Consider the following 20,249-nt stretch of genomic DNA (forward strand, 5'->3'; position numbering starts at 1 on the left):
CCTATCTGTAATCCCAACACTTTGGAAGGCTGAGGCGGGAGGATCGCTTGAGCCCAGGAGTTTGAGACCAGTCTGGGCAACATAGTGAGATCTTGTCTCTATAAAAAATAACAAAATTAGCTGGGTGTGGTGGCTTACTTGGGAGGCTGAGGTGGACAGATCACTTGAGCCCAGGAGGTCTAGGCTTCAGTGAGCCATGATTGCACCACTGCACTCCAGAACCGGGGTGGCAGAGTGAGACCCTGTCCCCCTCCCCCCACCAAAAAAAGAATTATTGCCAAATTCGAGGTTATGAAGATTTACCCCCATATTTTCTTCTGAGATTTATAGCTTTACCTCATGTGTTTAAGTTATTGATCCATTTTGAGTTAGCTTTTGTATTTTGTGTGATGTAGTGTCCAGCTACATTATTTGGCATATGGATATCCAGTTATCCAGCACCATTTGTTGAACAGGCTGTTCTTTCCTTATTTAATGGTCTTGGCAACCTTGTCAAAAATCAATTGACCATAGATGTATGGGTTTATTTCTGGACTCTCAATGCTATTCTAGTGATCTATATGCTTTCCTTAGGCCTGTACCACACTACTTTGATTACTATGGCTTTGTAGTAAGTTTTGAAATAAAAAAGGCTGAGTCCTCCAGCTTTGTTCTTTTTTAAGATTGTTTTGACTATTTGGAGCCCCTTGCAATTCCATTTGAATTTGAGGATTAACTTTTCCATATCTGCAGAAATTGAATCGTTGGATTATTGGAATTGTGACAGGTATTACATTGGATCTGTAGATCATTTTGAAGAGTATTGCTGTCTTAACAATGTTTAGTCTAACAGTACATAAACACGGGATGTCTTTCCATTTGCCTAGGTCTTCTGTCATTTCTTTCAGCAGAATTTTAGAGTTTTCATTGTGCAAGTCTTCCACTTCCTTGGTTGAATTTATTCCTAGGTATTTAATTCTTTTGGGTGCTATTTTAAATGGAATTGGGTTTTTAAATTTCCTTCTCAGATTACTCATTGCTGGTGTGTAAAAACACAACCAACTTTTGTATGTTGATCTTTTACCCTGCAATTTTGCTGCATTTGTTGATTACCTGTTGCATTTATTGATTAGCTGTTGCATTTTGTGTGTGTGTGTGCGTGTGTGCATGTGTGTATTTTTAGGATTTTCTAATCTTAGTTTGCTTTTTGAATGTATTTATTTTTCACATATTCCAAAGGGCAAGAGAGATAGTGAAGTGTTCTCTTTTAAAAGATCTTCTATTAAGCTATAAGCCACTTAAAAGCAAGAAGAGCTATTTTAATCATCTGCCTTGTTTAAATTATGTTAGTAATAAGTGAAATTGGATTCCAACCAGGCCTGAATAGAATAATCTTCTTCTTAATACAGAGTTGACCAGACTTTAATATAATAATATTAATGTCAAACCCTGTAAGTAAGTTGTAAGCTATTTGTACATTGGTTTTCTTTGGGAAGAATAAATTTTGAAATACAACCTAATGCTTTATTATTCATAAACAGTTTAAGCTGCTTCCAAACATTTTTAGCCAGTTTTTAAGCAGTCGCACCAAAGACAATGGGCACTTCTTAGCACCTTTAGTGAGGAGAGAGGAATGGGTGAAGTTCAATAGGAGAAAGAGCCTGGAACTGATAGCAGAAATTAGATTGGGGGCTGTCTCATTTATTATGCTTGCTTTGAACCTTAGTTAACTACATCTTATCTATTAATTGGAATGTAATTCTTGTTCTTTTTTCTTTACTACCTAGGATTATCACTGGCAATGGCGTTCATTCCTTACCAGCGGCTTTACTGCAGTTTATTTCTTAATATATGCAATACATTACTTCTTTTCAAAACTGCAGATCACAGGAACAGCAAGCACAATTCTGTACTTTGGTTATACCATGATAATGGTTTTGATCTTCTTTCTTTTTACAGGTAAAATTAGAATTTAAGTGATTATTTTTATTTTGTAAGTTTTTAGACAAATAATTTATAAATGTTTATCTTTTTTAAAACCCATGAAGGCTTATTCTGTTAGTGCTCCTGTATTTAGTGTTCCTCTCAACTAGGCATAGTTTGGTCTGCCCACCTGTGAGTTGCATAAAGATGATGAAACAGAAGCCGGGAGAAGAAGGCTAAACAGGGTCACAGTTGTGGTAAAGGTTCAGGGACACGTGGGCCAGTACAGCTCATGGTTTTCCTCTGTTAACCTCTTAAAGGTACACACAGTCTTTTTTTTTTTTTTCCACTTCAGAAATGGGGTAGAAGCTATAGTGACTTAAGTTTAGGACTAAGTAGAAACTGAGGAGGTGAAGTCAAGATGAGACTAAGAGTAGGTCGGGGATATCAAGGAAAGATAATGGGACATTCCTTAATCTAGAAGATTTCATCTCCACTTTAAAATCCAAGCACTGAATAGGATATAGTGTGTATTATATTGGTATGAATTTTGTATGTGTATATATCTTCTCTATCTTAACTAGATAAAGGTTTTCTGTATCTCAGAGCCCAGGGTGCTTGGCAAACATTTGTGGCGTGAGTGACTGAACTTAAAAAAAGAATTATAGCACCTTTCTTTGTCACAAGTAATACTGCACGAAGTGTGCATCTGAAATTTTAGCTCATCATGCATGTTATGGAAGAAAATACAGGAGCCAAAAAGAAAAAAAAAAAATTTTTTTTTTCCCAATTAAACCTGTTCTGCTTTTCACTCATCTGTTGGCATGTCAGAGCCTGGAGTTGGGTTTTGAAGCGTCTGTGCTGCTGTCTCAGGTTTAAGGCACTTACATCGATTCTGTATTCCAGGTCATTGATCAGACATGGTGGGGTGTGTGTCTTGGTGCTACGTGATAGATTTAGGTCCAGAGCTGTAAATTTTAGTAAATCATCTATAAAACAGCAGTAGCCAGTGAAACAAGGAATAACTATTTTTGTGCCCTGTGTGTCCATAAATGCATATAGAGAATAATTTATTCCTAGCCTACACACAAAAGCTAATGATCACTATGAAAATCTGTTGTTTTTCCAGGCATATCATACAGAAAATGATAGCTTAACCATCACCTAAATTTTATTGATGTTGATTTTTTTTTTTTTTTGAAGTGGAGTCTTGCTCTTGTCACCCAGGCTGGAGTGCAGTGGTGCAATCTCGGCTCACTGCAACCTCTGCCTCCCAGGTTCGAGTGATTCTCCTGCCTCAGTCTCCCGTGTAGCTGGGATTAGAGGTGCGTGACCACCACGCCTGGCTAATTTTTGTATTTTTAGTAGAGATAGAGTTTCACCATGTTGGCCAGGCTGGTCTCGAACCCCTGACCTCAGATGATCTGCCCACCTTGGCCTCCCAAAGTGCTTGGATTATAGGCGTGAGGCACTGCACCTGGCTGAGTTTGATTTTTAAAGTGTTACATTTTCATTCATTCAGAGTTGAGTTTTGTAATCTGAATTATGGAGCCACATCCCAATTGAACCAACCAGTTAAACCAGTGACTTATAGTGTGTTTCACTTTCTTCAATTTTATTTTTCCTTTAGTGAACAGGTGGAAGGGTTCTGGATAAGGGAGTAGTGAGCCCTTTAAATGCCTTACCTTTCTCTAAAATAGGGTATGGTCTGTATTTGCTTCAGAACTCCAAAGCAATGCCATTTTATTGTATTTAAGTCAATCCATTTTACAAAACAGAAGTATTCTGTCACAAAAGGAAAGAAGCCACTTTTAGTATGTACATATATTCCATATTAAGAACAAAATTGGCTGGGCGCGGTGGCTCACACCTGTAATCCCAGCACTTTGGGAGGCCAAGATGGTGGATCACGAGGTCAGGAGATCGAGATCATCCTGGCGAACATGGTGAAACCCCGTCTCTACTAAAAATACAAAAATTTTGCTGGGCATGGTGGCGGGCGCCTGTAGTCCCAGCTACTCGGGAGGCTGAGGCAGGAGAATGGCGTGAACCTGGGAGGCGGAGCTTGCAGTGAGGCGAGATCGCGCCACTGCACTCCAGCCTGGGCGACAGAGCGAGACTCCGTCTCAAAAAAAAAAGAACAAAATTAAGTAACTAAACTTAAGTTTCTTAGAATTGCCTGGATAGTGATTAAATGTTTTTCTCATCTTAAAATATTGTTTGTCATCTTGAAATTTATGCAAGTAAGTACAAGGTTATATAAATATATTGATGTTTTCATTATTGCTTTTCTGAAATTAACCCCAATCCTAGCCTGAATAATAACCCTTTGGAGTATGCAAAAGGTATATTTGTATGTTCTCCAAAACACACATCAGTGCCTTGCACAAAGTAGGGCCTCAATACATATACAATGTAAGGATGGATATAATGATGTTTGTAATTTCCCACGGTAATGTCCCATGTATAGTCTCTTGATTTAGAAAATCTCCTTTAATATTGTCTCTGAGTACTGCATTTAAAACAATGGTGAAAACCATTGAGACTTTAAGTGTAAAATTTATACAAGGACTATTTATAGCCCCTTATGTGTGCATGTGGAAGGAGTACTATGCTTGAAGTCAGAAAAAACGCATTTGAATTCTGGCCACAAATACCATCCATGTGACCATGAGACAGTCACTTAACCCCTTTGAACCTCATTTTTGTCTCATTGAAAGAGTGTCCCCAGGATGGGGAACATCACACACCGGGGCCTGTTGTGTGGGGGGAGGGGGAGGGATAGCATTAGGAGATATACCTAATGTAAATGACGAGTTAATGGGTGCAGCACACCAACATGGCACTTGTATACAAATGTAACAAACCTGCACGTTGTGCACATGTACCCTAGAACTTAAAAGTATAATTTAAAAAATGAAAAAAAAAAAAAAACACTTAATGATCTATTAATAAAGTTCTTGAGACAGCAAAAAAAAAAAAAAGAGTTTTTATCAGGAATGAATACTTCATCATCAACTGTCTTCCCAGTACTGAGATAATTATGACTATCCTCCTAGCTATTCATGATAAATATTATTAATGTATTTTATATCATAAAACCATATTTTCTGTTCTAACTCTACCTGATTTGACTGTAGAGTTTTTTCATATATGAAAATAAACATTAGCTAATTTTGCTTAACTAAAAAAAAAAAAAAAAAAAAAACAAACCGTGTGTCCCCATCTAGCATTCAAATTCTTTGGAATCTCGACTGATACCTGAAAATCAAGCCATACATTGTTTTCATGAATTATCTCATTTACTCTACATAACAGTTTATGGAGGCAATGAGGACAGACAAATTTCTCTCTAGTTAATATGGTAAATGGGCTTGGAGATGTCAGTGGACTTGCCCAAGGATGATACACACAGTTCATGACAGAGCTGCTGTGTTCTCTGCTGCCACGCTGTCTCTCATTTTCAGCTAGGATGCATTTCTGTTATTATCCTAATCATGTCACTTTTAACATTATGTAAAAACTTACTGAGTTACTTTATTATAATTCTTTGAAGACTGATAACTTCCAATAACTGTACTTAGAAAATATCCCCATTTAATCATTATTTGAACCTGTTTTAATGTATTCATCTCATACCTTAAAAAATTCTAGTAGCATTTTCCATTTTGTTATAAAATATTCTTAAATAGGAAAGGACAGTTGACATCCTTCAGTCTTTTCTATGTGGTAAGGAAAATAATGTGTATTGTAGAAAGCTTAGGTAATCTTAGAGTAGAAAAAAATTCTATCAGTTTTTGTAAGAAACTTGATGTGGTCGTATATTTTTCAGACGTGCTCATAGATCTGTAATATATTCCTGGCGGGTAATAGTTTATAGTTTTGGGACTTTTTTAAGGAACCAGTCATTGTAAGTCTGTATTTTTGTGTAAAGTATGACACTTCCTTTGAAAAAGGGTTTATTTTTATTTTTTCTCTTATAGGAACAATTGGCTTCTTTGCATGCTTTTGGTTTGTTACCAAAATATACAGTGTGGTGAAGGTTGACTGAAGAAGTCCAGTGTGTCCAGTTAAAACAGAAATAAATTAAACTCTTCATCAACAAAGACCTGTTTTTGTGACTACCTTGAGTTTTATCAGAATTATTGGCCTAGTAATCCTTCAGAAACACCGTAATTCTAAATACACCTCTTCCCACATACCTTTCCCTCATGAGATGTGTCTTCAACACTATAAAGCATTTGTATTGTGATTTGATTAAGTATATATTCGGTTGTTCTCAATGAAGAGCAAATTTAAATATTATGTGCATTTGTAAATACAGTAGCTATAAAATTTTCCATACTTCTAATGGCAGAATAGAGGAGGCCATGTTAAATAATACTGATGAAAGGCAGGACACAGGATTGTAAATAGGATTTTCTAGGCTCGGTAGGCGGAAAGAATTATTTTTCTTTGAAGGAAATGACTTTTTATCATGGTAATTTTGAAGGATGATTCCTGTGATGTGTTCACCAGGGGAATGTGGCTTTTAAAGAAAATCTTGTATTGGTTGTAACTGTTCATATCTTCTTTCTTTTCTGTGTTGACTTCATTATTCCCATGGTATTGGCCTTTTAAACTATGTGCCTCTGAGTCTTTCAATTTATAAATTTGTTATCTTAATAAATATTATAAAAATGTCTTCATTGCATCATTACCTATTATATGTTCAAGGAGGTTCTGTAAATACAGATCTATTTACCAAGGGTGTTTTGAAATGATTTATACTATGTTATCAGGTTTTACTGGATTTTGTTAATGTAACACTTTCTGAGTTTGGATCTGAATGGAATTTCAGTGTTTAAGGCATTGTCTAAAATGTTCGCTGTGGGGCAGTAGAGGAGGCTGAAGTCCTGCGTATCTAGACAGATGGATTATCCACAAGTACTTAAGGTGGGCCTTACTGCATTGTCATCAAGGAGCTTCTAGTTTTGACTTGTTTTTCAAAATACAGTATTTTAAGTCAGGTTTTATTACCTATACATTAGCAGTGACTAGCAAGTCTTCATCTTTAGGATTTCATTGTTTTAATTTAATTTCACAAACAGTTTTACTTCTAAGAGTTAAGAAATGCACTGTCTTTCACATTCATCTCACTAATTGAAATCCATTTATGTAGAATATAGGCATGTGGGGTGATTCAGAAATATCAGTCTGCTTGTATCCGTGAGCATATTCATTTGTATTTTAGGGTCTCTGCTTGCTGCTTAGGAGAGCAAATCAGATACTGTCATTAAACTTACAACTGAAATTACTAGCTGTCACTTACATGATGTTGCTGGGTTCTTACTGAATTTTTTTTTTTTTTTTGAGACAGAGTTTTGTTCTTGTTGCCCAAGCTGGAGTGCAATGGCGTGATCTCAGCCCACCACAACCTCTGCCTCCCGGGTTCAAGCGATTCTCCTGCCTCAGCCTACCGAGTAGCTGGGATTACAGGCATGTGCCACCACATCTGGCTAATTTTGTATTTTTAATAGAGACGGGGTTTCTCCATGTTGGTCACACTGGTCTCGAACTCCTGATCTCAGGTGATCCGCCCGCCTTGGCCTCCCAAACTGCTGGGATTACAGGCGTGAGCCACCACACCCGGCCTTACTGAATAATTTTATGTCACTGTCCTTTTTTAAGAAAACGGACCTGTTGGTTTTGAAGAGTGAAGGAGGAGCTTTGGTCATTTTTAATATGGAGTATTTAAGATAGAAGAGTTTCTTTTCAGTTTTATTTTATATATCTGTTGTATTTATTTTTTATGGGTAGAGTTCACCCTGAGTATTTATGGGAGATTGCTTCCAGGACCCTTTTGGTTACCAAAAATGCATGGATGCTCAAGTCCTTGGTATAAAAATGTGTGTCCAGTTAGAACAAATAAATTTGCAAATAATCTGTGTACATCCTCCCATGTACTTTAATCATCTCTAGTTTCCTTACAATACCTAATACAATGTAAGTGCTCTGTAAATACTTGTTATACTCTATTTTCCATTTGTATTTTTATTGCATTCGTTTTTTAAAATTTATTTTCAAGCATTTTTGATCTGCTGTTACTGAAATCTGCATATGCAGAACCCTCAGATAAGGAAGGCCAACTGTGATTCTCTTAAGGAGCTGTTGAGATAGGCTGGTTGACTCAACAGAGAGAAGGTTTTACTTTTTAAAAATTCTGATTCAGATACCAGATTAGTTTTTATTGACCAAAGTTAAGTTTCTTCAATTTTAGTTTTCCTTTAGTGAACAGTTAGCTTAGTGATTTAAAAGTCAGCTGATTGATTTGGTGTAACTTTTTCTTCTTTTTGTTTTGTTTTTTTTGTGAGATGGAGTTTTGCTCTCGTTGCCCAGGCTGGAGTGCAGTGGCATGATCGGGGCTCACTGCAACCTCTGCCTCCCGGGTTCAAGTGATTCTCCTGCCTCAGCTCCCAGGGCAGCTGAGATTACAGGCACCCACCACCGCGCCCAGCTCAATTTTTGTATTTTTAGTAGAGATGAGGTTTCACCTTGTTGGCCAGGCTGGTCTGGAACTCCTGACCTCAAGTGATCCACTCCCGGAGCCTCGGCCTCCTGAAGTGCTGAGATTACAGGCGTGAGCCACCGCGCCCGGCCTTTTTCTTCATGTATTTAAGTGATCGTATTTCACACGTAAACAGTGGAGAGGCAATTGGGAAAATGAAATTGGAGGGTTAAAAGAAAAGACTAAGGAGGCAGGAAAGCGGAGGAAAGAGACAGTGACAAGGAAGGCGAGCCAAGTGAGGAGGGCGGTGGAGAAAAGACGCCTCTCCAGGGCTTGGATCCCGCTGTCCTGAGGGGTGCGCTGCTGTGGCTTTCCCAGAAAGTTCTCCAGGAAAGCATCCCTCGGCATGGCAAGCGGTTAGAAGCAGCGGTCCGTCTCCTTAGTTTGAGTATATCCCAGGACAGAAACAGTTGTGTTGCGCATGTTGTGAGACCCCAGTGACCACGAATCCCGGGGAGACGTCTTCTCCATGAGCGATGATAGCCACAGGCAGCTGCGAAGGAGGGGGACGTGTAGCCAAGACCGGGAAACGAGGTTACTGCAGTGTTTTCCTGCTGGAGAAATGGCCTTCTGCCATTCCCATGCCTTCTGTCTGCCCAGGTCATTTCTAGAGACCCAGCCGTGCTGCAGGGCCGTCCTGCTCGCTAGCTAAGGGCGGCATTCTGTCTGCAACTGCCTCCTTGCCCGCCACATCAAGAAGGCCCCCCAGGCTTTCAGGCAGCACACCAACTCCCTGGTGTCTCCCACAGTTTCTCCAACTGTGCTTTCACCTCGAGCCTAGTTACAGCCTCACCCCGCTTTCTTCCTGTCTATTCGAGAGTCTTTCCTCTACTTTCCCTTCTGTGCTCAAACCTTCCCTCCATGCCTTCCATTTTAAAACACGTCCAACTTTCTGCTAGATTTTTGTTTGTTTGTTTTGTTTGTTTGTTTTTAATGAAAACAACTCGTGTGACGCATTTCTCCCTCTTCTTACCTCTCCCACCTGGCTTTGCCATCGGCTTCTTGCTTTCCGAGGATTCTGCTGGGAACCTTGTTGCCGAGCTCTCCAGCGCCCCCATCAACTGGTCCAGCCCTAATTTTACCAGCTCCTTGGAAACCTTGTGCTGAAAGCCGTGTTCCTCATAGTCTGGGTCTGAACCTTCCGCATAGAATCCCAAGGAGATTGTCACAAATATGTCCTTGCCCTGCACGTGTTCTGGAGAAGTGCATTAAAACGGGAGACGCTGCTTACCCACTTCTCTTCCCTGCAATTCCTCCTCTGTCACAGTCTCCTTTGGGGGCTCCACTTCTGTCCCCAGCGGGAGTTGCTGCCGCCCTATTCCATCTTTCCCCCTTTGACCTACTTCTTACTTGGTGTTCTCTGTCCAGTTTCACTCTCGTGTTTAGTCATCGCCTCCATCTCCAGTCACAGCACCTGCTTGCTGCACAGCCTGCGAGGTCCTCGCGAACACTAAGCTCGTGGTGTACAAAAGTGAGTGCACCTGCCCTCCGTCCCCAGCTGCCGCTCCCCCAGAGGCCCGGAGGGGCCGTTAGCTGCTTCATCCCCTGAGCGGAGCTTCACAGGTCTCCTGGGTGCCCCTTTCAGTCAGTCACCGAGTATCCTACAAGTCCTCAGATCCGTGACTTCCTGCCCGCCCCCTCCACCCCTGGCGCCTGCGGTGACATCCTCCTGGACCGCTGCAGCGACGCTTGCTGGTTCCCTGCTCTATGCATGTTCCTCTGCAGGGAAACCTAGAGCTGCCACAAACCACACATCTGTGCTGTCCACCTCCCTCCGTGACCCAAGCCATCCATCTCAAACCACTTGCTCATGTCTATCCAGGAAATTAGAAAAAGCCCTACTTGGCCGGGCGCGGTGGCTCATGCCTATAATCCCAGCACTTTGGGAGGCCGAATCGGGCGGATCACCTGAGGTCAGCAGTTCGAGACCAACCTGGGCAATATGGTGAAACCCTGTCTCTACTAAAAAATACAAAAACTAGCTGGCCATGGTGGCGGGCGCCTGTAATCCCGGCTACTCTGGAGGCTAAGGCAGGAGAATGACTTGAACCCAGAAAGCAGAGGTTGCAGTGAGCCAAGATCAGGCCATTGCACTCCAGCCTGGGTGACAAGAGCAAAACTACATCTCAAAAAAAAAAAAAAAAAGAAAAAGCCCTCCTAAAGATGTGACGAAAGCATAGAAATTATAATCTTAAAACTTCTTAAAACACATAGAAGCGGTTAAGGGCTTCCTTAAGCAAACTATTTCAGACATTGGTCATATAAATTTGTTTTAATACACAAATTCAATTGCACATTGGAATTTGTAACAGATTTTGGTGACAAGTGAAGAAAACCTAAAAGTCTTTCAAATGTAGCTGCTTCAAAGTTCTGGACCACATGAGTCTCATGTTGTCGAAAGCCTTGTTTCAGACCTGGTAAAAATATCAAGACAAAGCATTTTAATATAGATCTGTTTTAGGGGTGTGTGTGTCTATGTTTAGAAACAGGGTCTCACTCTTGCCCAGGCTGGCGTGCAGTGGTGCAATCACAGCTCACTGTAACCTCAGCCTCCCAGACTCAAAGCAGTCCTGCTGCCTCAACCTTTCAAGTAGATGGGACTACAGGCCACCACTCCTGGCTTAGTTTGTTTTAATACATGTATTAGTTTGCAAGGGCTGCCATAATAAAGTACCACAGACTGGGTGCCTTAGACAACAGAAATGTATTTTCTTATGTTCTGGATGCTGGAAGTCCAAGCGCAAAGTGTCTGCAGGTCTGGTTTCTCCTGAGGCTTGCAGACAGCCACTTCTCCCTGTCCCTCTGTCTTCACATGGTCTTTTCTCCACGCATGCACATCCCTGGTGTCTCTGTGTGTGTCCAAATTTCCTCCTATGAGGACACCAGTCAGACTGATAGAGCCCACCTGTAATATATATGACCCCATTTAACCTGAGCCACCTCTTTACAGGCCCTATCTTCAAACACAGTCACATTTGGAAGTACTGGGAGTTAGGGCTTCAAATATTAATTTTAGGAGGACACAATTTGGCCCATAATAATGCACTTCCTTCTAAAGATGCTGTATTAACTGAGAACAACAGGATTCTTTTTTTCTTTACCAGAATCCTTTCGGCAGTAAAGTCAAAACCATCCACTAACCCAAGCGCCACAGGGAATTCACTCTAAGATCACTGTTATGTCAGTGACCCCCGCCAGAAGGAACTCAGTGTCTAGCATCTGGGGTGGCACTCCTCTGACCAGGGCCCCCACACCTGACAGACAAAGCCTGGAGAGTAAAAAGGCAACAAGGGTATTGGCGCCATAATGAGGCCTCTGCAAGCAACTGCAGAATTATACCCCACGGAGGATAAAGGGTTTTTTCCTGGGCTACGTTTATGTTCTATAATCAGTTAATTGTTTTATTTGAGAAGTCTTGCTTTTGATATGACCAAAAAAAAAAAGTCTTGCTTTTGATATGACCAGGAAAAAAAAAAAGCGGGCTTGAGGGGGTGGATGCAATGGCTCATGTCTGTAATCCTAGCACTTTGGGAGGCTGAGGTAGGAGGACTGCTTGAGCCCAAGAGTTTGAGACTGGCCTGGGCAACAAAGTGAGACCCCACTGCTACAAAAAAAAAAAAAAAAATCGGCATGATTGCATGTGCCTGTGGTCCCAGTACACAGGAGTCTGAGACAGGAGGATCACTCGAGCCCAGGAAGTGAATGCTGCAGTGAGCCCTGATTGCACCACTGCACTCCAACCTGGGCGACAGAGTGAGACCCTGCCTCAAAAAAATAAAAAAAAAATTTTAAAAAAATCTCAGCTGTTTGGAAAGGTTTTTAAAACCTTTTAAAACCCTCAGAAATAAAGGTCTCTCCCTATGAATAGCAGGACATTCTGGGACTTCATTAATATATAAATGTATGTCATTAAGAAAATGTTTTCTCTGGCTGGGCAAAGTGGCTCATGCCTGTAATCCCAGCACTTTGGGAGGCTGAGGTGGGTGAATCACAAGGTCAGGAGTTCGAGACCAGCCTGGCCAGTATGGTGAAACCCCATCTCTATTAAAAAATACAAAAATTAGCCGGGCATGGTGGTGCATGCCTATAGTCCCAGCTACTTAGGAGGCTGAGGCAAGAGAATCGCTTGAACCTGGGAGGCAGAGGTTGCAGTGAGCTGAGATTGCGCCAGTGCACTCCAGCCTGAGCAACAATACGAGACTCTAAGACTCCATCTCAAAAAAAAAAAAAAAAAAAAAGTTTTCGTATTTGTATTTTATATCCTATAGCCCAAGTAGATGGTAGCCATAATTTCTCTGCCTACAGTTCTATATGTAGAAAATCATGCTTTTCTTTCTCAGATAGTTTGATGGAACTAAACCTGTTTTCTATGATTGATTTGTTCTCTCCTTTACTATGTAATTTGAAGTCTAAACACTAAAAATCACTGTTTCTGCACATTCTCTAGCTTTTGGAATTCCACTGGATTTCTTTTTCTTTTCTTTTCTTTTTTTTTTTTTTGAGACAGACTCTCGCTCTGTCACCCAGGCTGGAGTGCAGTGGTGCCATCTCGGCTCACCGCAAGCTCCGCCTCCTGGTTCACGCCATTCTGCTGCCTCAGCCTCCCGAGTAGCTGGGACTACAGGCGCCCACCACCACGCCTGGCTAATTTTTTGTATTTTTAGTAGAGACGAGGTTTCACGGTGTTAGCCAGTATGGTCCCGATCTCCTGACCTCATGATCTGCCCGCCTCGGCCTCCCAAAGTGCTGGGATTACAGGTGTGAGCCACTGTGCCCGGCCTCCACTGGATTTCTTCACCTCACTCTCTTGAACTTTATATCCGCATGTTCCAATTTGATTTTTTTCCCTTTTATTTTTTGACCTAATGATTATTTGACGTTATCGTTAATAATGAATTATTTGGCCAGGCACAGTGGCTCACGCCTGTAATTCCAGCACTTTGGGAGGTTGAGGCAAGTGGATCACCTGAGGTCAGGAATTCAAGACCAGCCTGGCCAACATGGTGAAACCCTGTCTCTATTAAAAATACAAGAACTAGCCGGGCATGATGGTGGGCGCCTGTAATCCCAGCTACTCAGAAGGCTGAGGAAAGAGAATCGCTTGAACCCAGGAGGCAGAGGTTGCAATGAGCCAGGATTGCGCCAGTGCACTCCAGCCTGGGCGACAGAGCGAAACTCCGTCTCAAAAAATAAATTTAAAAAAATATCATTAATTCCTTTATTTTGTGAAGAAGAAAGCATGGCTCTAAAAAGTCCTGTTATTTCCTTCAGATATTTTTAGCCCAAAGCGTTCTAGGCCTCGTGAATGGTGTTGACCATGATAAATAAATAGCACTATAATAGGTCACAGGTCATTAATTTCTCTGAAAAGAGTTAAATATGAGATATAAGTTGGAAATGATATATTTAAGGATTAGAGTCCACTTTTTAAAAGGTTTTTACTGATAACTTACAATTAATGACATTGTATACATTCGAATTTAAATCAGGTTTAAAAAGTATGCTAAACGTTTTGGGGTTAGCATTATTATCACAGAAAATCATAGACTGTCCAGGTCAGAGAGAACAAGGCTCCTCTGGCTCAGGCTAAAGTCAGACAAGTTGTGCCACAGTTGACTAGGACCATTTCATAGACAGTGGTGAACTGAGGCAGTGACTCTGTTGACTGGGAATGGCTCATAGCCAGCTCTAAGCTGAGGTACTGATGCTGGCATGAGCCACACTGCAAGGCACTGCTGCCGGCTTCCTGCTTCAGCAGTGCCAAGGGAAAGGAGCTGGGGACTTAGAACTAATCCCAAGACACCGCCGCGGGGCCACAGCCACACTACAGGTCCCCTCTCAGGTGGCCACCACCGCCAGGACCCAGAGCCACCTTCCAGACTTGCCACTACTCTGCTCTGGATGATGTGACTTGGAAGAACTTTGCCACCCCCTTGAGGAGAGGAGACGTGTTGACACACTGATGACACCACAGAATTGAAGTGGCACAATCTTCTTTCCGGACATCAGTAACCCAGGTGGGAAGGACTGGGAACACCTGGGTGCAATGGGTTCACTTCACGCTGGGGAAATGTGAATTGGTTGTTGCTGGAATTGCACAAACTAGCTCCGGCAAAAATCCCTTCCTACTTTGGCAAACATGCTGGCAGACAGTGACAACTAGATGCAGAGATGCGTGTTTGGGTTAGCTTTCATCATTCCAGAGCCATCCACCGCCTTCGTCAACCTCCTGCCCAACATATCTGTGGTGTGTGTGCACGAATGCGCACTCGTGTGTGCGTGTGAGAGTGTGTGTAAGGTGCCAAGTGGAGGTGGCATGAAGGGACACAGGCTGTAGTGTCAGCTGAGGGTGTGTTTCACTCCGGCTCTAGGACCCCTGAGCATCTCAATATAAAGCCCTGGGCCAGAGGAATGTCTCCTATACTGCACTCCTAATACTTTAGAACGCCGACGTTTGCCAGCTCTCCTCCTATCTCAGATATCATGCATATTATTGTCTACCTCTGCTGGCCTGTCCTCCAAAATACATCACAAACTTCTCAAAGGCAGGAAGGGCCCCTTCTGTTCGTCTCTGGTACTTTGCACATAGGAGGCGCATATTTATTGACTGAAACCAGGACTTTAGATGAGAAGTGATACTGATTTTAAATCTCTCAATCGTCGTTTCATAGGATGATTTAAAGACACCATTTCAATATTTTGTTTAGTTCTCAGACTCTAGGACGTGCTATCTTGATTCCGTAAAATTATGTGTTTTACTGTGTGTCCACAACACCGCCTCGTATGCTTGTTCTACGTTCACTGACAGTTGTTAAAACACATCAGCACCGGCAGAACTTGGCCCGCTCCTCTCCACACTTAGCTGAACCGTTACCCATGGAACCAGCCCAAACAGAAAGCTACAAAGAGGCTAATTGAAATCAGAATGCTGGGTCACTTCTCACTCAAGCAAAACAGATGGCCCTCCTTGCCACACTTCTGTCAAACTTGAGGGGGAATGATAAAAAGCATTTTCAACTCCCACACACGCTGACTGGGCTCCTTAAAGGAATTATACATAGCTATTGAAATGTGGGGTGAGGCGTTCTTTCAAAAATCAAAGCTTGCTTTCCTTTCTTTCGAAGATTTAAGGAAAAGCATTTTAATGGGGATATTCAGTGGCTAAGGCTTCAGCTTAGATTCTGAATATTTTATTTATATTTATTTTAATTCAATTTTTCCTTTGGAATAGGTAAAATGCAAAATGCGCAAAAGAATAAAGAAAAAACTAAGACTCTAGTCATGTCCCAATCACCGAGGACTCTCCCCTGAAGACAGCTACTGTTAACCGTCTCCTAGGTATCTTTCCAGAAATTGAACCTTCTTTTTTTTTTTTTTTTGAGACGGAGTTTCACTCTTGTTGCCCAGGCTGGAGTGCAGTGGCGTGATCCCAGCTCACCACAACCTCCGCCTCCCGGGTTCAAGCAATTCTCCTGCCTCAGCCTCCCAAGTAGCTGGGATTACAGGCGTGCACCACCACGCCTGGCTAATTTTGTATTTTTAGTAGAGATATGGTTTCTCCATGTTGGTCAGGCTGGTCTCAAACTGCCGACCACAGGTGATCCGCCTGGCTCGGCCTCCCACCAAGTGCTGGGATTACAGGCATGAGCCACTGTGCCCAGCCGAACCTTCATTTTTAACTTAGGTCCTTGAAACCCTCTTATTTGGATTCCTATTTAATGACAGTATTAATGATATTTAGTTTCAAAACTAGTGTGTGGGCTTGTTTTTTGTTGTTTTTTGAGACACGGTCTCACTCTGTCACCTAGGCTGGAATGCAGTGGTGCCATCACAGCTCACGGCAGCTTCAACCTCCCAGGAACAAGTGATCCTCCTGCCTCAGCCTCCTGAGTAGCTGGGACTATGGGCCTGCACCACCACACCTGGCTAATTTTTTAAATTTTTTGTAGAGATGGGATCTCCCTCTGTTGTCCAGACTAGTCTTGAACTCCTGGACTCAAGCAATCTGCCCACCTCAGCCTCCTAAGTAGCTGGGACTACAGGCCTGTACCACCACACTTGGCCTTTTTTTTTTTTTTTTTTTAAGTTTTTATAAAGACTGAGTCTCACTATGTTGCCCAGGCTGGTTTTGAAATCCTGGCCTCAGGTGATCCTCCTGCCTCGGCCTCCCAAAGTGCTGGGATTACAGGTGTGAGCCACCATGCCCAGCCGGTGTGTGGGTTTTTTAGAGGCAGCTGTGGATATTGTGTTCTTCCCATGTAAAGGATGTTCAGCACATTAATACAAAGCATTGCTGACAGTGTTACTACATGATGCCTCTGTGATACTGAATAAATATGTACAGCAGCATAAGCCACCTCTTAGGACCTGTTGGGGGAAAGAAATGAGTGTCTACAGAAATGTGAAGAGGAAACCATTGCTCCATATCTCAACCACCCAGTTAGTACATCATGACAGCGTCTCCAATAAACGCATTGTCAGAACCCAACTAATCAATGCATCATCTAATTTCGCCCATTGCTGCCCAGAAATGTGGCGCCTTATTAATGATCTCTGAAAAGCAATGTAAAAACAACCCAGGGCCGGACGCGGTGGCTCACGCCTGTAATCCCAGCACTTTGGGAGGCTGAGCCGGGCGGATTGCCTGAGGTCAGGAGTTTGACACCAGCCTGACCAACAGGGAGAAACCCCGTCTCTACTAAAAATACAAAATTAGTGAGGCGTGGTGGTGCATGCCTGTAATCCCAGCTACTCAGGAGGCTGAGGCAGGAGAATTGCTTGAACCCGGGAGGCGGAGGTTGCAGTGAGCTGAGACCACGCCATTGCACTCCAGCCTGGGCAACAAGAGTGAAACTCTGTCTGGAAAAAAAAAAAAAAGGCAACCCGGTGTCTGACTGTGATGTACAGGTGCCTGTCTGTATGGACACGGGCCTTCCAGTTCTTCTCCCAAGAGGGACGCTGTCCCGGAGCTTCCTTCCCCAGCCCCCGGTCTCATCTGAAAAACTGCATTTCGGGAGAAGTCACCCTGAGGTTTAGTTCCACCCCAGCGTGAATTTTTTTTTCTTTTCAAACTCTATCATAATCAGGGCAGTTTTTTAAACCATATGAGTAACAGTGGAACGAGAAGCTTCTTTTTATATTAAAAACAAAAAAATCAGAGAATGAGTGTGGACAGGTGGGGAGGACAGGTCCTTCTCAGCACCCTCGAGGTAGCTGCCTGGAGGGGGCTCTGTCCTCCACTCACCAGGAAGCAGGGCGATGGCTCCCTTGCTGCCTCTGGGGCAGCCAGCCTGGGCTGGTTTGAAGGCAACGCCCTTTCATTGGGTTCGGGTTAGGGATAGGGTTAGGAATCTCCCCAACCTGTGCTCAGGCGGGGCGGGGCCGGGCGCATCCGTGCCTCAGGCATGGGCATGGGCATGGGCATCTCATGCAGGCTCCAGGTTCCAGCAATGCCCCTACAACATCCTCCTGTGTCCCCAGGATGGCCCCGGGAGGCAAAGGCGCCTCCTCATGCTGGCTCAAGGACGGCATTGGTGGAGGCTGCTCTGGGGAGAGGCCAACCCAGCACCCCAGCGCCCAGGGGTTGCCTCGCCCTGTTTTCCTGGGCAAGCATGGTCCAGGTTATTACCTCACATAGAAACGGAAGGAGATGCAGCCTATTTTCAAAGCTCTGAAGAATCTGTGCAATCTGCTTTTATCCTTTCTTACGTTACATTCAGATATTTCATCTTTAGGTTGCTATAGTGACATGTGAATAAATATATGTGAAATTCTGTGGGCAAGCAACAAGCGGTGGAAAGGGAATTGGGTAGAGATGTCACTTATAATAAGCCTGGACTACCTGTGACCCTCATCATGTTCTAGTCACACAGACATAATGCTTTGGCATTGGCAATATTTACGTTGATTTTACCAGATTTGCTATAATATTTAGATTTTCTATACATTATAAAGAGTAACATATTTTTCTTTATTTTCCCCAGTCATAATGGGACCATATGGGCAGGACAGAAATTGTCAGAGGGTGTGACTCACTGGCAGAGGGGAGGGTATCTCCCCCTAATCTTGCTCTCAGGCAGCTCAGCAGGAGTAGTTCATTTTGAGGGTGCAAGTTGCTGATTGGGGGTTGAGGGGGAGCCTAAATCCCTTCCAACCAGAGGAAAGGATGGTTTTACTGTGGAAACCAGTTTGGAGGTTGACCTCATAGACTGGGAGCTGCTGGTTGAGAAGCCCAGGTCCACAGGTTTGCTGCTGAACATTTGAAAACACCAAACACAGGAGAGGATGCGGCAGTTGAAGGGTGACCTAAGACGAAGTATGGGGAGGCCCCGGGAGGTCTCCTTTCTGAAGCCATCTCCCTGCCTCCCTGCCATTGTGCCTCTTGCTCTAGGAAAAAGCTAAGTGGCCTCTTTTTTTTTTTCTCCCAGTGTCTCGCTCTGTTTTAACAGCCCAGGCTGGAGTGGAGTGGCGTGATCTCCGCTCACGGCAACCTCAGCCTCCTGGGTTCAAGCGATTCTCCTGCCTCAGCTGCCTGAGTAGCTGGGGTTACAGGCACCCGTCACAACGCCCAGCTAATTTTTTTTTGTATTTTTAGTAGAGACTGGGTTTCATCATCTTGGCCAGGCTGTTCTTGAACTCCTGACCTCAGGTGATCCGCCTGCCTCGGCCTCCCAAAGTGCTGGGATTACAGGTGTGAGCCACCGCGCCCAGCTGGAAAAGCCAGGTGGCCTCTTGATTGAAGTGGGCAGAGCCCTCAGTTCCTATGACTTGTTTTCTGGTCTGCACTGGGTGGAGCAGGAAGCCAACAGTACCATTGTCTGTGAATGCCCCAGAAGCCCCTAAGGGCAAAGGTTCCCAGTGGATGGGATGCCATGGGGGACAATCCAGAACTCTCTATGGGCAGTTTGAGACCAGCCTGGGCAATATAGCAACTGTCCTGCTGGCGCACAAACCCTCCTGCCTCCAAACACAATTTGATGGGCCCCTTGGCAAAGGCAGTTTTTAGAAACTACTAGGGGACTGGGGCGCAAGGAGAGCCTGAGCCAGGCCACGCCTCCTGGGGGAACATGGCTGAAGCAAGACCTACAGACATCTCCCTGAGGTGGGAGCCCGCGTTCAGAAGCGGCAGATCCAAGTCTCTGTGTGGCTGAGGAGAGGACATCCTGCTGGCAGCATGGTGCTCACCTGTGGGCCCACTGGCAGCATGACTTTGTAATTTCTTGGGCTTTCTGGAAGGTTTTGAGGTGTTGCTCCTGGGCTCAGGTGACCAGTTATTCTCCTAGGGAAGGATGGCCCAGCTTGTTGTTCAGTTCACATAGAAACGTAGGGTGGTCTAGGGAGTCAATGCAACTTCCCCACTTTCTCCCTGCCCTATCTTTCTTCCCTTCCCATTCCCCAGAGAAAGAGCCAGCCGCAGAAGGACCCGGAACTCCACAATTGTTACATAATCAAAGCACGTTACTCCAAAGGAGACCAGAACCCAGCTCTCCTCCCTACCACCCCAACCCCAGCAAGTCATTTCTTTTTTTTTTTTAACAGATAATTGTAGATTTATATGCAGTTATAAGAAATAATAGAGGCTGCACACAGTCACTCATGCCTATAATCCCACCACTTTGAGAGGCTAAGGTGGGAGGATCACTTGAGGCTGGGAGTTTGAGACCAGCCTGGGCAATATAGCAAGACCCCATCTCTACAAAAAATAAAATAATTAGCTGGACATGGTGGTGAGCACCTGTAGTCCCAGCTACTCTGGAAACTGGGGTAAGAGGATTGTTTGAGCCCAGGAGTTAGAGGCTGC

At 43.6% G+C, this 20,249-nt stretch overlaps 1 protein-coding gene across 2 annotated transcripts in view; it reads left to right on the forward strand.

Moving 5' to 3' along the window:
* The window catches only part of TM9SF2 (transmembrane 9 superfamily member 2), a 73,653-nt gene extending 67,067 nt beyond the window's left edge, over positions 1–6,586 (forward strand). Inside the window, exons 16-17 of one of the 2 annotated variants that reach the window (XM_025363990.1) lie at positions 1,767–1,938; positions 5,886–6,586. In XM_025363990.1, the coding sequence (XP_025219775.1) occupies positions 1,767–1,938; positions 5,886–5,953 (240 nt within the window). In that variant the 3' untranslated portion in view covers positions 5,954–6,586. The remainder of the gene's footprint in view (positions 1–1,766; positions 1,939–5,885) is intronic. The other variant, XM_025363991.1, reaches the window with a different exon arrangement.
* Positions 6,587–20,249: the final 13,663 nt, after the last annotated feature.

The sequence above is a fragment of the Theropithecus gelada genome, chromosome 17, assembly GCF_003255815.1.
Source record: "Theropithecus gelada isolate Dixy chromosome 17, Tgel_1.0, whole genome shotgun sequence".
In the NCBI taxonomy this organism is placed as follows: Eukaryota; Metazoa; Chordata; class Mammalia; order Primates; family Cercopithecidae; genus Theropithecus; species Theropithecus gelada.